Consider the following 21,871-nt stretch of genomic DNA (forward strand, 5'->3'; position numbering starts at 1 on the left):
GCTTATTTAGGACATTTACCAGAACAGATCAGGCGCTTCCTCCCAGCAAGGTCCCTTCTTGACAGCAAGGCCCGATTTTTCTGTCATAAGTAATTATAAATGTACACCTCTGAAAAGACGCCCAATTTGAGGGGCATAATCTATTTCAGATTGTAAATCACACAAACAGCTCCCTCCCCGGGGCAGCCAAAATATACAAGTCAGATTTATGAGCTCTCACTCTGAATTCTCTAGACCTGAAGACAAATGTGGACGCATCATTGCTCTCTCCCTTGGGCAATCAATCAGCAGAAAACTGGCACTTTGGTGGGTTTCACTGTGTTTTTTGTCTTCCTAACTTTAGGTCTTCTGCCCTCTTGTTTAAGACTTGATGCAGAGAATATTCTTAGACAGCCATGATATTAAAGCTGGGCATATGTGGCAGGGCTCAGAAATGTTGATTTCCCAATTTTCAGCAAAAACTGTTTTGTTGATATTTTATCCCTGGGTCCCTAATGGCAATGCTTCCATCCCAGAGCCAGAAATAAATGGTTCACCTGAGCAGAACCTGTCGACAGAGGGGTCTCCGTCTCAGGTTCTGCCTCTTCCTTCTCAAATTTCCACCAGGAACCATCAGAGCTGCATTGCCCAAGAAAAGTGTGTCAACTTGGTGATGCTCAGGAAGCGGTATGAAAATATTAGAATTACTTTCCTGGAAACAATAATTAGAAAGGCGGGAGCACTTCTTTGATTTGTTTCAGCTGTGCATATATCCCATTATAGAAGTACAATAAGTACTAGCTGAAATTAATGATGAAGAAATCAAAGACAATATGTCCTAGCACAGAAACGGCCCTACGTGGCTGGTATTTGGATAGGATTTCCTCATCCGTAAGTGGGGGGGGGGAGGGAGAGCAGGTAGACTAGATGGCCATAGGGCCCACTCCAGCTCCTAAGCTTATTTGTCTAATTCTGATACATTCATTCACTTTCCTTTTCAGCAAACGTCACTATTTAAACTCCCACCTTGAACACTCAGACTTTCTGGGGAATCCAGGTGCTCTGCAGGCTGCTGGCTGGGGGGCACAATAGGTGGACTGAACACATTTAACCAATCCCTGTAAAAAGAGAAATCAAATAGACAATTTTAAACTTCAGAAAATGAAGGTGAGATGCCAATGCATTAAAACAATTAAAAACTGTCCAATGACATGTGAAAGCATTCAATAAACTGCTCTTGATTTAATGATGAATAATAATGACAACTCACATTTAATGTTTAAAAAGTGCTTTTCTTGTAACAAGCCTGGGAGCTAGGGAGTTCAAGCATTATTATTTCCATTTTACAGGTGACAAAACTGAGGATGGGAGAAGTTAAATCACTATCTCCTGACTCCAAGTCCAGGGCTCTATTGCTGGAGAAAATACAGAGCACGTGTAGTGGAGGACCTGACTTAAATCCCACTTAAGCCATTTAATGCTGGAGTGATCTTGGGTCAGTCACTTCACCTTTCTCGGTCTCAGTTTCCTCCCCTTTAATATAAAGAGGTTAGATTATGTAGCCTTGAAGGTCCCTTCCAGCTCAAAATCTATAATCTCATAATGCTCTGATCCTAAGTTGGGCTATTCTGTAACCCAATGGGTTCCCATCTGTTCTAGACCTTCAACCTGAGGGACTCATTTCATATTACCTCCAAATTAGAGAAGCATGCCTCAATATTGTCATTCAGGACCTTGATAAAGATATTAAACAGCACAGGGCCAAGCAGAGATCCCTGGGCCGCTTCACTAGAGACCTCTTCCAAGGTAGCACTGAACCATGAATGGCTACTCTTTGATATGGACAATCAAAGTTATCTCTATCCATTAAGTGATCTAGTATGCTTTTTCTTTTTTGAGGCAACTAGGGTTAGATGACTTGCCTAGGGTCACACAGCCAGTGAGTGTTATGTGTCTGAGGCCAGATTTGAACTCAGGTCCTCCTGACTCCTGGGCCGGTGCTCTATCCACCGCACCACCTAGCTGCCCCTCTGGTACGCTTTTAACACAGGCATGAAAGCGTCTTGTTGGAAGAGGGCCCTCAGTGACGGACTCTGCCCTACCGAGTCAAACAGTGTACTATTTTGCTCTGTCCAGGCAAAAGATGAACTGATTTCTTGATAAGGATAAAATTTCTACGTCAGAGAAAAAACTAAAGTAGAGCCTTCTCTATGACCTTCAGATCAGCAGGTCTTGACAAGACGGTAACGTCTCCGTTTCACTCATCGCGCAGCAGCACTACTCTGAAGTTCCCACACGGGAGCTCTGTCTCACGGACATCCGTGTCCACAGAATTCATCAGCCCGCGTCTGTGAGTGGCGAACAACTCTGTGCCTCGGCAGGCTGGGCCTCCGACGGCAGACACTGTCACCGGGACTGTAGCTGACAGCTCTTTATTTCGCTCTCTGCCATTGCTTACGTCTCGCCGGCAGAGCCTTCAAGAATCCAGGGTCACCTAGGCATCCGGATGAGTCACAAGAGGGTGAATTTTGTGGAGGATAAAAGGCGAGAAATGGCAGAGGTGTGGCCTCTGCTTTACAAGGATCCGCTTCCATCACTGATGACAGTCCCCACGTAGGCTCAGCATTTGATACTCTCAGTAAGTGGAAAATGGCATTCAAGAAAAAGATGGTGGCGAGAGCATCGGGCCCAAACCAAGGACGCACAGAAGAGGCCGTGACAAAAGGAAGACAGTTCTGAAGAAGTGGAAGACATCAAATGATGGTGAAAAAAACACATGTAACATTCAAAAAGTGATCTAGAGGACATTAGCAACTCCTGATTCATATATATACTCTGTTATTTATGTAAAACCTTTATGAGAAGGACTCATTATCAGAGGTATGACAATGAAAATACACTAGGGGAACAGACAAGTGCTCAACTTCACAGCCACATGAGCCGATCTGTTATGAAAGATGAATAGGAAGACAGAGACAAGAACCCTAGCACACGAGAAAGCATGGGGCGGGGGATGGGCGCCTTTATTTTTGAGATCTCTAACCTATTCAAATTACTGAGGGAGGAGACTCACTCCTCAAGTTATCCTAATAGTTGACGTATTCCAGAATCCAGACTCTTGAATACAGCACTTCAGTATATATTGAAAATATACATTAGTGACCATACAGCCTGAACTCAGTGAAGCGCATCGTTGCACAAATACCTTCAGGGAGTCAGAGGGACAGATGGTGGAGGCAAGGCAGAACCAGGCTCTGGACACACCACAAGGGCCCTCTTCCTTCGATCTCTTTTCTTCCCTCCTTATTTTTGTCTCCATTCCACCATGATTCCAAAGCAGAGACTTGGGTTTGAATTCCTCCTGGGCTACTTGGTACTTTGTTATCTGGAGAAGGTCCCTTAGCCTGTCTGGGCCTCAGTTTCTTTAAAATGATGAGGTAGGACTGGATGACCTCTGATGGCCTTTCCAACTCTTTTGTATCCCTAGCACCGAGCAGTGTCTGGCACATAACAAATTCCTAATGAATGCTTATCAAATTGACTGCATACAGATGAAGGAAACAGAAAAGTAAAAAGCAATGATCACACGTCTACCAATGTGGGGGTGGTGGGGTGGTGGTGCGGAATGTGTATCACGTTTAGCTGTGGGAAGGGACTGAGCTGGGACAGAAAAAGGGATTCAGCGGGATCACCACATGTTTATTTTCACACGGATGACCCACTCTAAATTTCTGTATTTCTTAGAACCTCTGATTATAATTTAATGTATCATTAAATTTCCAGAGTAATTTGGTGCTAAACTGCCTCTATTCCTGCCTTTCTACCCACTTGCCCCCCAAAGTCCATTTAAGTTCACTTGCAGGTTTGGAATCAAGTAAATTAAACTACAGACGGCAATGTGGTTCTAAGTCTTTCTGGGAGTGGCTTTCCCTAAAATACCATCACTCACCCTGCTGATGCAGAATGACTGTAATGGGCAAATGACCCGCTCTTGCCGCACCACATTTCAAGATACCTTTCTCTTCCTGTTAACCCCAGCTATCAATAGATTATAGACAGGAAAATGAGTACGGCGAGCATGCTGTGTAATTGAATTTCATAGTAACACACTAAGGAAAGAAGAAAGGATTTGTCCTGGACTTTCATGCTAATAGGGCACTTTCTGATAAGCACCTTTTATTTAGTCCATTTAATTATAGCAGACTAAGAAATTTCTACTTTACAGAAAATTTACCAAGGTTACATACAAATTGCTAACATAGTGACCTCATTAGTCACTAGAAATGATGAAGGGCAAGGATTCATGGCAAAAAAGAGAAAGTTATATAATCCTACCAAGGAACCCCCAAAGACAAATTATAAAGCCCAGCCACTGGTGACATTTGCTGTAGGAACATATGCATGACTCCAACAGAAAATTCAAACAATTCACTACAGGTGGCTATGAATTATTAATGTGAAAACTGAGGAAGGTCATAGAGAAAGCCTGTCCTCCTTAATCTGACAACTCTACTAATACATTCCCCTTTATTCAGAATCAAAACTCTGAAAGTTAAGAGCTCCTTTAACTTAACTAACTTAGGATTTTACACCAGGACACAGAGCACTGAGACTAGAGTCAGGCAGATCTGAGTTCAAATCTGGCCTCAGAAACTTCCTGGTTGTGTGATCCTGGGAAAGTCATTTAACCTCTTGTTTGCTTCAGTTTCCTCAACTGTAAAATGGAGATAATAATAGCACCTACCTCTCAGAGCAGTTGTGAGGATCAAATGAGATCATATTTATAAAGTGCCTAATACAATGCCTGGCAAACAGTAGGCACTTAATTAATGCTTATCCCCTCTGAGTGCCCTAGGCAACTTTGTAAGATATATGGCCCAGAGAAGGCAGTGACCTACCTTAGCAAGTAGGGTTACCTCATCCAGGAAGTCAAAATGACAATCCCAACTGCTACCACCTGTTTCCTGCATGCATCTATACTGGGCGCCGAAGGAGCCTTTAGAGATCATCTCATTTAACCTTATTGTACAGATGAGCAAAGTCTGAATAGGCGATTTAGCTGCTTCCATAGAACTACAAAGGGCTTAGAGCACCCATTTCTTTACTGTGGCTTCTTCCTCTCCGACTTATACTTTCCCCACACACTATGGCTAAAAGAGACTATGTCGCCCACTCACATCAATGTCACATATGATGCATGTCTGCAGTATGTAAAAGGCTTGGAGTCACGGTGCAAATATATGTGGGGCATTACCCTCAGCCTATTCCTCCAGCAAAAAGGACAACAACAATATTGTATGGTAAGTGTTAATACTACCTTCCAAACTTACATTAGCTAAACAGTTCATTAATAGTATGGCTTAAAAAAGTCAAGGAAAAATGTACCACCTGGTTCTCACTGGCATCACTAAACTTTTCAAACCCTTAATTATTAGCAATGTCATTTTGTATGTGATGACCCTGTAAGCTCAGTTAGGAAGAAGAGGCTTTCAGATTTTCTTGTCAATGTTAAGGGTGACCAGTTTAGAGTAGCCAGAATATTTTTAGCCATAAGCATAGATACTGCACATATATTCAAGGAATAGGTTGGATCATGATATAAAGTGAAAAACATCCCATTATTAATATGTTTATTCTTCTTCTTGTGCTCCCAATTCCACTACAATAAAAACATCTGAACACATTATAACCTGCCTTACCCTGTTAATTGGTTCTGTGAAAACATGATGTCAGGCAAACCCATGTTTCCGGGAGCAGTTAGCAGCACCAGAACAACATTCTAAATGGCTGATTAGCCAATGTTACCACAAGGTAATTACTACTTTAAGGCTGGGTTTGCTTATACTGTATTTAACGCTGTTAGTGAAAAACAGGAACTTGGTGCTGCTGAACTCTTTTTAAGGACAATTTCTTGATAACTTTTGAACATGAGACTCTCAGACAAACATCAATTGTAACAATCAGAACCAAAAGTTGTGACCATATACACACACCAGAAGCTCTTAATCCATTCTCTCCTGAAGGATGAACCAAGCACTTCCTAAAATGGGGCTCCGAGCTCGGAGAGAGGTAGAGGAAGATACAAAGAGGAGGATGGCACATCCCGGCCCACAAGAAGCTCATGAGAGAACGCTCTAGGTAATTCTAAATTAACCAATTAATTGCCCTGGGTCTATAAACAGAGGATAAGGGTCAAATGTAATTCTTTATACATCTGTCCATCTCCCTAGCAAGGAAGGTTTGAGTTTTTTAAATGGGCACAATTTGGGACAGCTGAGAGGCCATGTGATACACGTACAGGATTTGGAGTCAGAAACTGGCAGACAAAGAATTAAGTGCTGACTGTGTGCCCACCCTGTGTCAGGGAGATCAATGAAAACAGGTCAGACAGGCCCAGCCCTCAAGGAGTATGTACTAATGAGGGGGAACATGCCACATAAAAGGGTGGGAGGACACACATAGTGGGAGATGGCCAGGAAGTGGAGGCCGGTTCCTAAGAAGGTAATATAAAAGTGCATCTATCCGAGGTGGGTAACCCTGGAGAGGGTTGGGGGAGGGAGGAGGATGATGACCAAAGCGCAGTGGACAGCATGATGAGGCCCTGCCTCTACTCTTAGCCCTGCTGTCTGCTCCCTGTGTGGCATTTGGACAAATCAAGTAACCTCTCTGGCCTTGGTTTCCTCATCAGTCAAATGAGAAGCCTTACTAAGTCTGTGATCCTACACTCCATTTCAATATATGGCCATGCTATCTGTGTCCAGGGTAAACAGAGGCAGGATTCAAAAACAAGTGAAGAGGGAATCACTGTGCGGTAAACTAAACTTCTCAAATAAGTTGTATGCAAGGGATTGGGCCTGAGGATCAGTTTCCAAACTAGGTCTAACACTGGAAAGTTTTTATGGAAGTTGGTTTTTGGCCCAGGCTTATGATTTCATTGGTGCATGAAGAGTAAACTGGAGACAGACTCCTTTTACTGACGAATACTTGCAACTCTGGCAGTGCAGAGCTGTACAGAGCTCACTGGGGCCCTGAGAGGTGAGGTCACTTGCCCAGGGTCCCACAGCCAGGATGTGGCAGAGCCACACCCACCAGGCCACACAGACCCTCTAGTCAAGGCGCTGTAGGAATACTGGACATTGACATAAGGTACTGCCACTTATAAAACCCCTTCCTCCCACAGATGGAGCGCAGGAGGGAGGATGAAGGCGTTTTCTTATTCCAATGAGGAGCCTGAGACTCAGACAAGTAAAGAGATCCTGCCCTGCACTTCATCCTGTGAGTGTAGACACCCATCCTCAAACCCAGCTTGCCTGAATGCAGGACTAACCATCTTCAGATACCTCGTAAGGGTGCACTCAACACTTCACATGCAACAACTGATCTTTCAAATGATGTAAAATGCTGCTGCTGTCGCCTCTGACCTCTGCGTTTTCATTTTTGCAGTGTCTGGGCACACCTTTGTTTCCACACCCTGTGTTCCTGGCATGTGCCCACCATTTTGGTATACACAATTTTCCCTGACAGCCAGGAAGGGCGAACCCCATTTTCTACCTCAGGAAAGAGAAAGCTGGCACAGAGATTCATTCGGTTGTACCCATGAATCCCCTCAGCCCCAACTGAGCCTGTGAACTTCTGTCAGATCTGAACATAACAAGAAAGTTCTCACCTGTGACTGTTAAGGAGACCCGGTTCTGATTAGAGCTGGATCTTTAGAGGAGAATTAGGACGATTTCCAAATATTTTCTCATCACGTATTAGGTTTCTGTTTATTTTTCCTCAGAATGCTAAGCAGCGTTCAATTCAATTTAATTAAACAAATATTCATTAAATACCTCCTAGGGGCTTTGAAATCCATTGGCGAACTTTGAGGGAATGCCTGGCTTTTGTCTAGTCCTTCCTTCAACTGGCTCATGTGAAATCTGAGTCCACTCTGAGCTGGCATTAATTTTTCATGTTTGCTTGTATAATTTTCTTTTCATTTCAGGAAATGTTTTAAGGAGGAAGCTTATATTTACAGGAAGATTATATTATAATAATATTTTATGTGAATATAACTCATTAGGACTTACAAATTTTTTCCATCAAAACCCCCTGATAAGATGGGTGGTATACGTACTACCTCCATTTTATAAGGGAGGAAACTGAGGCTTAAAGCAATTGCCTATGGCATATAATACTAGCGACTAACAGATATATAAGGCTTTAAGGCTCACAACCACTATCTAAGTTATGGTACTCATTTCTATAAGAGCAAGCTGGGACACAGAAATATTGAATGGACTGTCTGGGGCCACCCACCTGGTAGGGTGAACACCAGAATTGCAACTCACAGGTCACAGCCACCAAGCACCCTAACGTTCCTGCTCTTTCCACTACACTGGGCTAACCCCCTGTCTTCAAAGTGGCGGGAAAGGGTGGCACTATGTTAATCACATAGAGAATATAGAATGCTATTTTGATGGATTGGTTATGGAACTACTGTGTGGGCACAACCCGAACCTTATTTTACTATCCACTCCCACCCTCTCATCCCGTGTGATTCTCTCTAGTTCCTCCCATAAATACTTCACAGAGGATCAACCCATTGGGTTTCCTCTTGGTCTCTGAACATTTCATCGGTCCAAGTTGGCACAGCACATGGGACTTCACTGGCTCTCTCTCACTCGCTTAATCAACAGATATGCATCCTTCTGTATGCTGGTTCCGAGCTGGATGCGAAGACAGAAACAATGACCAGGCTGCCTCATGTCTTGTTTGCACATTTACTGGATGCTGTCTATTATGTTACCTCTTGCCTATATCATTGGCAAAGTGCTGTGGCCTGCGTGTACCTGGCTCACATTTCTGTCACCCTTTGGGTCATCTGTAATTTTGATTCTTTGGAGACAATGGTATTATTCCATGATTTGCACCATTGAGCATCATGAAGAGATACTAAGTGCCAAAAAGATAAGCTTTTGTGCCCATGCATGGTTTGTGACGCATAATTTCCCAAATGCAATTGAGCACAGCTCTCTTTATTATATTCCATTTTCAGCCTGCCTACCTACTTCACTGTCTATCTGCGGGGTCTGTCCTGGAGACATGCACTAATTCGATGGGGTTCCCATCTAACTGCATGTCATTCCCCGGATAAGAAATGCCTTCATCTACTTAGCTTTTCCTATGCAGATTATTAGACCAATCTCAACCGGAAAGCCCACTGATTGATACGATCAAAACCATGACGTCCACAGAGTAGAGCAATCATAGAATTTAATCCTGACTTCTGGAATTTGAACAGGTTATTCTCTGTGTCAGCATAAAATACCACTGGTAAATGTGTCTCCGTGTTTTACAAAACACTGTATCACCTCTAACCAGGGCAAGTTGCTTCTGCGTGAATGTGGCCAGGGTCAGTAGTTCTCCCCAATTTCGGATTCTTAAGTACCATTCATTTCCATTTTCTCGTCAGGAACTGAGTATTAAGAGCTCAAATGTGGACTCCGCCATCACCAGTGACGAGATGAAATCCTCATCCCTGGAAATCTGCTCTCCTTCGCATTCCCTTGCTCCCCTCTTTTCAGTTGCCTCCATAAATACACTGGGACTGACTTACAGTTGGGTCACATGCCAAGTTTTCTAATGTCTGTAAACCAACGCTGCCTGTAACCAGGTCTTTCTGTCTGGCAGGGAGATCAGGTGCTGGGCTGAGTTCCAAGTTCCACAGAGAACAATAAAGACAATAATCAAGCACCAAAATACGGCGTTGGCATATCTGGGGAAGGCCATCCGGAGGCTGGAATTTGAAGGACGCGTAACATCTGAATGAGCAGACAGGATGGGAGAGGTGCGTTACTGGCAAGAGAAACCACGGGGGCAAAAAGGAGAAGGGGAGAAGGAGCACAAGCTGAGTGGGGCAGTGAGGAGACTCAACTAAGTGGGACAGAAGGGCCGCATTAGGGAAGTAGGGGAAAGAAGGTAGTGCCACATTTAAAGGCAAAGATGAAGAGCTTTGATTTGACACAAATGACAAAGTGGAGCCACTGCAGCATCTAAAGGAGAAATACGATGTGACAAAAGTGGAGTTTTGGATAAATTAAACCAGCTGCCCTGTGCATAATGGATCAGAGCAGGACAAAGACCAGAGGTGGGGCTATAGCAGGAGGTCCCTGCAGTCACTGAGGCACGATGGGATTTGGTTCAGTGCAGTGAATGTTTACTAAGCTCCTACTATGGTAAGCAAGCAGAATAAAAAGACTTGGAGGACAATGAGGGCTACTCCTGCTACTGACTCTAGCTAGCCTTCTGCAGCACTTACGGTTTACAAAGCACTTCACAAATATCTCATTTTATCCTTACAACAGCTCTGGGAGGTGGGGGTTTTTACTACCCCCATTTTACAGTTGAGGAAACTGAGGGAAACAAAGGTTAAGTGACTTGCCCAGGATCATGTAGCTAATACATGTCTAAAGCTGCAGACCTAGGGCTTTCTCTACTGTGGCACTCCTAGCTGCCCAGACTAAGGCAGAAGCTGAAGACAACCAAAGGAGTATTATGAATTTGAAAGTATCATTAAGGAACAACAGGCATTACATGGGGATAAAGGGGCAGCTAGGTGGCGCAGAGCGCAGGGCCTGGCGTCAGGAAGACTCCTCTTCCCTCCGACGCTTACTGTGTGACCCTGGGCAAGTCACTTCACCCTGGTTGCCTCAGTTCCACATCTGTCAAATGAGCTAGTGAAGGAAATGGCAAACCCTGCCAGCACCTTTGCCAAGGAAACCCCAAATGCGGTCACAAGGAGTCAGACATGAGAGAAACGACTCAACAAAAACAACCCCAACAAACATGGGGATAAAAGAACATAGGCATGCAAAGTGACACGATGGTTTTGAGCCCAGGACTGGGGGAGCAGCAGCGCCATTAAGAAAAACAGCAATTTTATAAAGGGAAGTCTTTCTTTCCCCAGCCTGAGGTGGGGAACTATTGAATTAGGACATGTTGAGTTTCAGATCACAGTAATATCTCCAGGTGGAAGCCCCCAAAGTATCTGAAAACAGGGTGGGAGATTCTCAGCATGAAGGACATTCATGCATTCATTCAACAAACAATGAAGTAGCTCTTGTGCTCATGACAAGGTACCAGGCTCTGAGGATGTTACAGAATTTGCATGAGCCCAGTCCTTGCCAAAAAGAGCTCACCTTGAATTAGGAGAATAAGACGCAAAGGAACCCAAACATAATACATGGCATTGCACTGGTTATTAGTGTATTAGAGAGGGGCGCAATGAAGTGGCTCTTCTGGTCACAGGAGGAAGATCATTAATGACACAGAGCTTCGGCAAAAGCTTCATGGTAACATTTGAAATGGGTTTTCCATTATGGGTGAATTTGATTGGTGAAGAAAGGGAAGAATGGAGAAATCACAAGCACAAAAAGGTGGGAGAGAGTAAGGCAGAGGTTCCTAACGCCAAAAGTGATGAGAAAATGTCCAAGGAGATACAGACACTATTTGGTAAATGACCATACTATCACATAGAGGTAAAAGAAAAGTAGAAATGGTGAGGAGGTAGGGGCAGGGTGTTATAGGGCACATGCAAAATCTGTAAGACAGGTGGAGGAGTAATTCCTAGAGAACAAAACAAAATGAATGAGGCTTGGAAGATGAACCCATTATTCATACTCAGCTAGAGGAAAAAAAAAACCAAACACAGTAACAATGGCCTAGTGAAAGATGCACTAACTGAATTACACAATAAAAAGAAACTCCAAATTGATTTCCAAACACCGAAGGCCCCGAGCTTTTGTTGCACCCTGGGGTAAGCATGTCCTGTTCTTATGAAATCTTCTCACAAGGTTTTAATTCCAAGGTTGTTCTGAGGATCAAATGGGCTAACATCTATAAAGTGTGTCTGGCACATAGGAGGTGCTTAATACATGTTTGTTCCCTTTCCTTCTCTTTAATTTAAATAATAATAATGTATCTTTGTGAATCAGGATTTGCAGTCCTGTTTCCAATCGAATCTTAAGCAAGAAACACACTGGAGTCTGAAACTTTTAGATGGGGATACAGATACCCCTCTCCCCCACCACACACACATACATACAGCTTCCAAAGACTGTGCTGAGAATAAAGCTATTGAGAAACAGAAAGGAAGGGCTTGCTAATTTGACTGTGTACAATAAACAAAAAATACCATCACAATATTTAAAATGGTACATATTGAATAGTTTTCTTGAAAATTAAGTACTTATTTCTTTTGTACATATGTATGGTAAACTCCAGAATTTATTTCCTTTCACATTCATGAGATGTTTGATGCGAAGACCACAAAAGGTGGAAGGCCCTTGCTGGAAGGCACAATACGGAGGGCAGGTTAGTCCCATTTTGCTAGAATGTAGATCGTGTCCATAGTGGTGAATAGTGGGGGAGACAACACGAGCAGCAGCTTTTGGCTGGCGTTTCTCAAAGATAAAGGAGGTGCCAGATTGCTGAGGACATTTAACACCAGGCACAGGAGTCTGAGCTCCACTTGGTAAGCCAAAGAGAACCACAGAAGTGGTCTGAATAGAGGAATTTCAAGAGTAGATCTAGAAGTAAGAAATGTCATTCTGGAATTAGTAAGAAGGATGGGTTGTAAAGGGCAGAGAAAAGGAAAGATCTCCTGGGAGGCTATTGGAAGCATACAGGTAGGTGATGATGAAGACCTATGCTAGGTTGACGGCCACAGGAATAGAGGAAGGACAGAAGGCAGCAATGTTGCCAGAGGTGCTAGAAATTGCTAATCAATGAAATGAGAGGGGGAGGGACAGGCAGGCCTCAAAGACAACAAATAGTGGTGAATAGTGGGGGAGCTAAGAGGAAGAGCTCTAACTGTAAGGATGTTTATGTTTTCTTTTCATGACAGGTGAATGATTACATGCTTGGTTTGGTTAGAAGGTGTTCTGGATATTAACCAAAGCTTGTTACGAATACTACTTAAGCTGTGAGAATCAGTAAATTCCCAGATGGAGAGAGGATAGAGGAAAGCTGAGAACAGCGTAGAGGTTTGAATCTGGAGGGTGGTCCACCATTACGAGATGGGAGATGGAAGACTACTTAGCAGCCACAAAAGTCACCGGGGGAGCTAGTGCTGTGGTTTCCAGTAGCTGCTTTCCTCATACGTCACTCTGAGAGGAGTGTTGTGTTACTGCTCTATTCACAATAGGACAGGGCCTCTTCCTGGAAAAAACTGTGAGTCAGTGTTAAATCAGGCCCAGATCGTCACTTCCCATGATCCATAGGGACACGTGCCACAAGTGCTAGTAAAAGCATAAAATGAAATCTCTGCCTTTCTATGGCTCCTACAACTTCTTTCCCTGATGAGATCCCTGGCAAAAATCATCATGAAGAGAGGGCCCAATTCCCTCCCGGAAGTCATTCGAGAAATCACAGTAGTTAATTAAGTATACTTGTATAACACACCCTTCTATATTTTCAACAACTCTAAGCATCTTTTCTTCCTGGCAGGATTTTCTCTTAGGTCCAGAAGATATTACTGATACACAGTATCCCGAGACTTGTTATGAGCCTGCAACCCATCAGCTGTGGAAAACAATTATTCTCTTAAGGCACAAATAAAGAACCACTCATCAAATAGGTCCCCAGAATTAGCAGGAGACCGCCTTTCCCCCTCCCCCGAAGCGTGGGATGCTGCCCTCTGCTCCAGGAGCAGAGCCCAACTTTAAAGTAAAGTTAAAGGACAAGAAATGGACTAGAAAAATGAGCAAACAACAACAGCAAAATGAAGAGCCCGATCACAGAAAGTTACTATGGTGATAGGGAAGATCAAAACACAATGAACACTAAAACACCTACATGCAAAGCCTCAAAGAAAAAAGTGATTTGCTGGCAGGCCCCAGAAGAATTTGTGGAAGAGCTCAAAAAAGGAATTTAAAAATCATATAAGAGAGGTAGAGGAAAAATTGAGAAAAGAAATGAGAGCGATGCAAATGAATCATGAAAACAAGAGTCAACAGCTTGGTAAAGGAAGCACAAAAAATGGAAAAAAATGTACAAAAATTCACTGAAGAAAATAACCATTTCAAAAGTAGAACTGGTCAAATGGAAAAGGAAGTACAAAAGCTCAACTTGAGAAAATGATTCCCTAAAAATTAGAACTGGGAAAGTGGAAGCTAATGGCTCCATCAGACATCAAGACTGACCTGGAAAACAGATTGAGGGGATAATTTAAGAATTATTGGACTCTCTAAAAGCCACACTCAAAATAAAAGCCTGGATAGCACCTGTCAAGAAGATTAAGGAAAACTGCCCTGATACTCTAGAACCAAAGGGCAACAGAAATCGGAAGAAACCACTGATCACCTCTGGAATGAGACCCCAGAATAAAAATTCTCAATATTATAGCCAAATTCCAGAGGTCCCAAGTAAAAAAGAATACCGCAGGTCGCCAGAAAGAACAATTTAAATACTGTGGCACCACAGTCAAAATAACACGAGATTTAGCAGCTTCTACATTAAGGATCCAGAGGCTTGGAGTATGATATTCTGGAGGGCAAAGGAGCTAGGATTATAACCAAGAATCACCTACCCAGCAAAACTGAGTACAAGCCTTCGGGGGAAAAAGTGGATATGGAATGAAATAGAGGATTTCCATGAATTCCTGATAAAAAGACCAGACCAGACCAGAAAATTGTATGTCCAAATACAAGCCTCAAGAGAAGCACAAAAAAGTAAACAGGAGAGAGAAATCATAAGGGATTCAATTAAGCTAAACCATTTACATTTCTACATGGGAAGACAATACTTGTGACTCCTAAGAATTTCCTCATTATTAAGGCAGTTAGAAAGAGTATATATAGACAGAGGGCACAGGTGTGAGTTGACTATGACGGGATGATATAAAAAAAATTAAGTGATGAAAAAGAGGGCTGCACAAGAAGAAGGGGAAAGGGAGAAGCAGAATGGGGTAAATAACCTCATAAAAGAGGTGCAAAAGAGCTTTTATAGTGAAGAGGAATGGGGGGGGAGCGGGCAACGCTTGAATCCTATTCTCTTCAGAATTGGTTCAATGAAGGAATAACATGAACACTCAATTGCACAAAGAAATCTATCTTACCCTATAGGGAAAAATGAAGGGAAGTAGATAAAGGTGGAAAGGGAAGCTGATAGAAGGGCGGATGGATTGGGGAGTTGGGTGGTTAGGTGCAAAACACTTTTGAAGAGGAACAAAGTGAAGTGAGAGAGAGAGAGAGAGAGAGAGAGAGAGAGAGAGAGAGAGAGAGAGAGAGAGAGAGAAATGGAGGAAAATAGGATGGAAGGAAATACAGAATTAGTAATCATAACTGTGAATGGGATGAACTCACCCATAAAATGAAAGTGGATGGCTGAGTGGATTAAAAACCAGAATTTGACAATATGTTATTTATAAGAAATACACTTGGAAGCATAGAGACAAACATAGAGTAAAGTTAGGGGGCTGGAGCAGAGCCTATTATGCTTCATCTGAAGTAAAAAAAAGCAGGCATAGTAATCATGATCTCAGACAAAGTAAAAGCAAAACAGATACAATTAAAAGAGATAAGCAAGGAAATTACATCTTGCTAAAAGATACCACAGACAATGAAGTAATATCAACACTGAACACATATGCACCAAATAGTACAGCATCCAAATTCTTAAAGGAAAAATTAAATGATTTACAGGAGGAAACAGACACTAAAAGTATACTAGTGGGGGACCTCAACTTTCCTCTCTCAGAATTAGATAAATATAACAAAAAACAAACAAGAAAGAAGTTAAGGAGATGAACAGAATTCTAGAAAAATTAGATATGACAGACCTCTGGAGAAAACTGAATGGGAACAGAAAGTACATGGCACCTGCACAAAAATGGACCATGTATTAGGACATAAAAACCTTAAAATCAAATGCTCAAAAACAGAAATATTAAATCCATCCATTACAGATCATAATTCGATAAAAAGTATCTTCAATTAAGGGCCATAGAAAGACAGAACAAAAATTAATTGGAAACTAAATAATCTCATCCTAAAGAATGAATAAGTCAAGGAACAAATCATAGAAACAATAAATAACTTCATTAAAGAGAATGACAACAATGAGACGACACACCAAAATTTATGGGATGTAGCTAAAGCAGTACTTAGGGGAAAATTTTTGTCTCTAAATGCTTACATCAATAAAAGAGTGGAAAAAGCAGATCACTAAATTGGGCATGCAACTAAAAAAACCCAGAAAAAGAAAAAAATTAAAACCCCCAATTAAACATCAAATTGGAAATTCTAAAAAATCAAAAGAGAAAGTAATAAAATTGAAAGAAAACTACTGAACTAATACAAGTAAGAGCTGGTTTTATATGGAAAAAACAAAAATAAACTACATAAACCACTGGTTAATTTGATTAAAAGAAGAAAGAAGAAAACCAATTACCAGTATAAAAAATGAAAAGGGTAAACTCACCACCAATGAAGAAAAAAATTAAAGCAATTATTAGGAGCTATTTTGCCCAACTATATGCAAATACATCTAACAATCTCAGTGAAATGGGTGAATATTTGCAAAAATGTAAATTACTCAGATTAACAGAAAAGGAAATAGAATAAACGACCCCTTATTAGAAAACAAATTGGATGAGCCATCAACGACCTCCCAGAAAAAAAACCCCCAGGATGGATTCACAAATGAATTTCTTTTTTTTTGGTGAGGCAATTGGGGTTAAGTGATTTGCCCAGAGTCACACAGCTAGTGAATGTTATATGTCTGAAGCTAGATTTGAACTCAGGTCCTCCTGACTCCAGGGCTGGTGATCTATCCACTGCACCATCTAGCTGCCCCTTCACAAGTGAATTCTACCAAATATTTAAAGAACAATTCCAATACTATACAAACTCTTTGGAAAAATAAACAAAGAAGGAATTCTATCAAATTCCTTTGACAAAATAAACATAGTGCTGACACGCAAACTAGGAAGACCAAAAAAGAGAGAAAGAAAAGTATAGACTCCTAACAAATACTGATGCAAAAATAAAAAAAAAAATACCAGCAAGGAGACGGCAGCACTATATCACAAAGATCACACACTATGAGCAGGTGGGACTGATACCAGGAATACAGGGTGGGGTCAATATTAGGAAAACTACCAGTCTGACTATGAATAACAAAACCAACAAAAATTGTAGGATTATGGGGCAGCTAGATGGCACAGTGGAAAGAGCACCAGCCCTGGATTCAGGAAGACCTGAGTTCAAATCTGGCCTCAGACACTTGATACTTACTAGCTGTGTGACCCTGGGCAAGTCACTTAACCCCACTGTGTTGCCAAAAAAAAAAAGTCATAGGATTATCTCAATAGATGGAGAAAAAGCTTTTGATAAAAAACAACACTCGTACCTATTAAAAAACATAGGAATAAATGGAGCTTTCCTTAAAATGATTAGCAGTATTTATCTAAAATCATCAGCAAGCATCATCTCTAATAGGGATGAGCTAGAAGCCTTCCCTATAAGATCAGGAGTGAAGCAGGTATGCCCATTATTACCACTATAATTCAGTATTGTACCAGAAATGCTAGCTATGACAATAAGAGAAGAAAAGTAAACTGAAGGAATTATCACAGTCAATGAGGATACAAAATTATCATTCTTTGCAGATGATAGAATGGTATACTTGGAGAACCCTAGAGAATCAACTAAAAAATTAGTAGAAATAATTAACAACTTTAGCAGAGTTGTAGGATATAAATAAACCAGAGAAGTCATCAGTATTTCTATGTATTACCCACAGTCTGGCAGTAAGAGATGACAGAAAGAGAAATTCCATTTAAAAGAACTGCAGACATTATAAAATACTTGGGAGCCTACCTGTCAAGACAAACCCAGGGATTCTAGGAACATAATTACAAAATACTTTTCACACAAATAAACTCAGATCTGAACAAATGGGAAAACATGAATTGCTCGTGAGTAGGCTGAGCCAACATAATAAAAATGATAATTCTTTCTAAATTAATTTACTTGTTCAGTGCCGCACCAAACTACCAAAAAAACTTACAGAGCTAGAAAAAATAATAACAAAATTCATCTGCAAGAACAAAAGGTCAAGAATATCAAAGGAATTAATGAAAAAAAATGAAGGAAGCTGGCCTAGTTGTACCAGATCTCAAACCGTATTACAAAGCAATAATTATCCAAACAACGTGGTACTGGCTGAGAGAAGAGGTGTGAATCAGTGGGACAGATTAGGGACACAATACATAGCAGGCAATCACCAGAACAACCTAGTGTTTGATAAACCCAAAGATCCCAGCATTTAGGACAAGAACTTACTCTCTGACAAACACTGCTGGGAAAAATGCAAAGCAGTTTGACAGAAGCTAGGCACAGACCAACATTTTACACTGTATATCAAAATAAGGTCAGAAGGGGCACATGATTTAGACATAAGGGATGACACCATTAGCAAATTAGGGGAGCATGGAATAATTTACCTGTAAGATCTATGGATAAGGGGAAGAATTTATGACTGAACAAGAGACAGACAGCATGCAAAATGGATAATTTTGATTACATTAAATTTAGAATGTTTTGCATAAACAAAATCAGTGCAACCAAGATTAGAAGTAGAAAACAGGAAAATTTTTTACAGCAAATTGTCTAAGACCAAATAACAGAGGGCATTATAGCATGTAAAATGGATACTTTAGATTATATTAAATTAAAAACATTTTGCATAAAATGCAACCAAGGAAAGCAGAAAACTGGGAAAAATTTTAATAGCAAGTTTCCCTGATAAAGGCCTCATTTCTCAAATATATAGAGAACTGCATCAAATTTATAAGAATATGAGTTGTTATCCAACTGATAAATGTTCAAAGGATATGAGTTTTCAGACAAACTAATCAAAGCTCTATAGGCTTATGAAAAAATGCTCTAAAGCACTATTGATTAGAGAAATGCAAATTAAAACAACTCTGAGGTACTACCTCACACCTACCAGATTGGCTAATATGACAGAAAAGGGAAATGATAAATGTTGGAGGAGATGTGGAAAAACTGGGACACTAATGCACTGCTGGTAGAGTCATAAACTGATCTAACCATTTTGGAGATCAAGTTGGAACTACGCTCAAAGGGTTATAAAACTGTCACACCCTTTGATTCAGCATTAGTACTCCTAGGTCTGCATTCCAAAGAGATTAACAAAAAAAGACCTAGGTGTACAAGAATATTTATAGCAGCTCTTTTTGTGGTGGAAAAGAATTGGAAATTGAGGAGATGTCTATTAAGTGGGGAATGGCTGAACAAGTTGTGGTATATGATTGTGATGGAACACTACTGTGCTATAAAAAATGATGAACAGGATGGCTTCAGAAAAACCTGGAAGAATTATATGAACTGATGAAGCATAAAGTAAGCAGAACCAGGAGAACAATGTACACAGTAACAGCAATATTGTATGGTGATCAACTGTGAATGACTTAGCTATTCTCAGTAATACAAAGGTCCATGAAAATTCCAAAGGACTAGTGACAAAAAATGCAATTCATCTCCAGAGGAAAAGAGAGAATTTTGTTTTTACTTATAATTGGAAAAAATAATTTTTTTTGGTTCTGATTCTTCTTTCATAACATGACTCATGTGGAAATATGTACAATATAATCGTACATGTATAGCCTATATCAGACTGCAGGCTGTCTTGGTGAGGGACAAAAATTTAGAACTCAAAATCTTATACAAGTGAATGTTGAAAACTAAAAATAAATAAATAGAAAAAAAAATTAAAAAAAAAGAAGTTAAATGTAAGTGTGATTGGTAATCCTCTACTAGAAAACTCAAAATCAAAGCACTCTCTGGAGGTAATGACATTGCATGGCTGCAGAGAAGGTGATGACTTTCCATATGATTTATATATCCATTCCCTTGCCTCAATCTGAAAACAAAATGGCATCTGGGCTGAAACCTACAATGCCAAGCTCTGACGGTTCGAAGGTCCATGCTGAAGAAGGCTGAAGTGAGAAAAGTGGACACATTTCACACAAAAGAGTGAGATGGACTAAAAGCATACTTGAGATACAGGACCATAAGATTCAGGGCCGGGAGGCCATCTAGTCTAACCTTTTATTTACAGGTGTTTACAGAGGTAAGCATCTTGCCCAAGGCCCCACAGGCGGCAAATGGTAGAGCTTGGGCTTCAAACCCAAACCCCACACTCTAGGGTACCATTCTGACTCTAAGGAATGCCACAGAAGGAGTGCACTCAGGTGTATAAAAAGGAGGAAATTTAAACTGAAGTGCTAGAACACAAGAGGGCCCCATGGAGTATTCAAAGTAACTCTCCTTTACCCTTTATTTTTCCCTGAAGGAGAATTGTATGGGGTGAAATGTCTTGAAAAAGCAGTCAGTTTATCTCCTCAAAACAGAAAAACTAATCAAGCATTGTCTGATTAATTAGAGCCACTATTTTTTTTTCTATCAAGGCCTGGGGCTCTAATCAATTCAATCAACATGCAAAGAGACAATCTATGGCCTTCTAGATTAACAGAGTTGAATGTTAAACAGCAGACTGACATTGCACTGGCCACTATCTAAAGCAACTGGAAACTAGCTATTTTCCCTGATTATTCCAAGGTATAACTGTTTCTTAAGGTAGATTACAAAGAAATGCACGCTTCCATCATCTTTTCATTCTTTTCCCTAGCATTTTCATCAGGGTAAATGGCTTTTTATCAAAATCCACAGGAAGTAGCTTTAGACCACTTTCAAGGAGGGACACTGACTGCAGAAACCCCAGAAAGATCTCCAGCCAAACAGCGGCCCAAAAAACGCCACTGGCTATGTGCTTTCATTCAGCGGTGTATAGTTGTCTCCAGAATTCTGAAACAATGAGGCAACTAAAGCCACATACAAAATGAGAAAGACTCTATTTGTTCTTCTAGTCTTGTTCTTCTAGTCTTAGGAAATGGATGAGGTGAACATGACCCACAAAGCAGTCACACTGTGGTTCATGTGGAAATTCAGGCTCCTTACCTGAAGGCAATACAGAAAGTCAAATAGGTCATGCCAGGCAGGCTTCTTGCTGGTGCTCATCCCAGTTTAGCTGCCAAGCTGGGGCGAGTGATGCCCAGTTGCGAGGTACCTCTTCTTGACCACATTCCTTCACAGACTTTATATTGACTTAAGCTTCCTCCCTCCCCAGAAAGACAGTTCCTTGAGGACAGGGAACATTTCATCTTTGTCTCTGGATCACTGGGGCTTAGTCGGAAGCAATGAATGAAGTCATTCTTTTCATCTCAGACTCTTTGCCTCAAAGATTGGCAGGCCTGACCATGTCTCAAGTTCCATAAAATCATTTCAAAATCCCTGGATTTCCAGTAGGACTAAGTCCTTTTGAACTTAAAGACAAACAGTACAAGGCTCTAGAATTCTTCGTAAAGATGACATTATTGATGATAAAATGGGAAAATAATTCTAACAATGACATAACTTTCTTTAAGCCAACTCTTTATCACTATGCTTCATTCTACTCTACAGTCCCAGCCAAACTGACCTAGGAGCGATTCGTTCAATTCAGTACTCTATATCCTGTTCCCAGGCCTTTGTGCTGTCTTACCCCGCAACCCCCAGCCCCACACCCGCAAAGGCCTGGACTGCACATTCCTTCACCTCTGCTTTTTGGAATCCCTCGCTTCCTCCTGAGCTTGGCCTTTCCAAAGCCCTTAGTGCTCAACCCCTCTCCCTCTAATTACAATATACACGTTATAATTAAATATATAATACAAATTTATATATGTATGTATGTGTGTGTATACACACACACACACACACACACACTCCACGTATATCCTTGTTTGTGTGTTTTATCTCTCTAGTAGAATGCAATCTTCTTCTCCTTG

General features: G+C 41.1%; 1 protein-coding gene across 1 annotated transcript in view; it reads right to left on the reverse strand.

Annotated features, from left to right (window-relative positions):
* The window catches only part of CFAP20DC (CFAP20 domain containing), a 204,478-nt gene that overhangs the window by 5,796 nt on the left and 176,811 nt on the right, over positions 1-21,871 (reverse strand). Inside the window, 1 exon segment of the mRNA XM_078152116.1 lies at positions 1,006-1,097. Coding sequence (XP_078008242.1) covers positions 1,006-1,097 — 92 coding nt within the window.

This window comes from Phascolarctos cinereus, unplaced genomic scaffold, assembly GCF_003287225.1.
Source record: "Phascolarctos cinereus isolate Bilbo 61053 unplaced genomic scaffold, phaCin_HiC Scaffold_4;HRSCAF=312, whole genome shotgun sequence".
NCBI lineage: Eukaryota > Metazoa > Chordata > Mammalia > Diprotodontia > Phascolarctidae > Phascolarctos > Phascolarctos cinereus.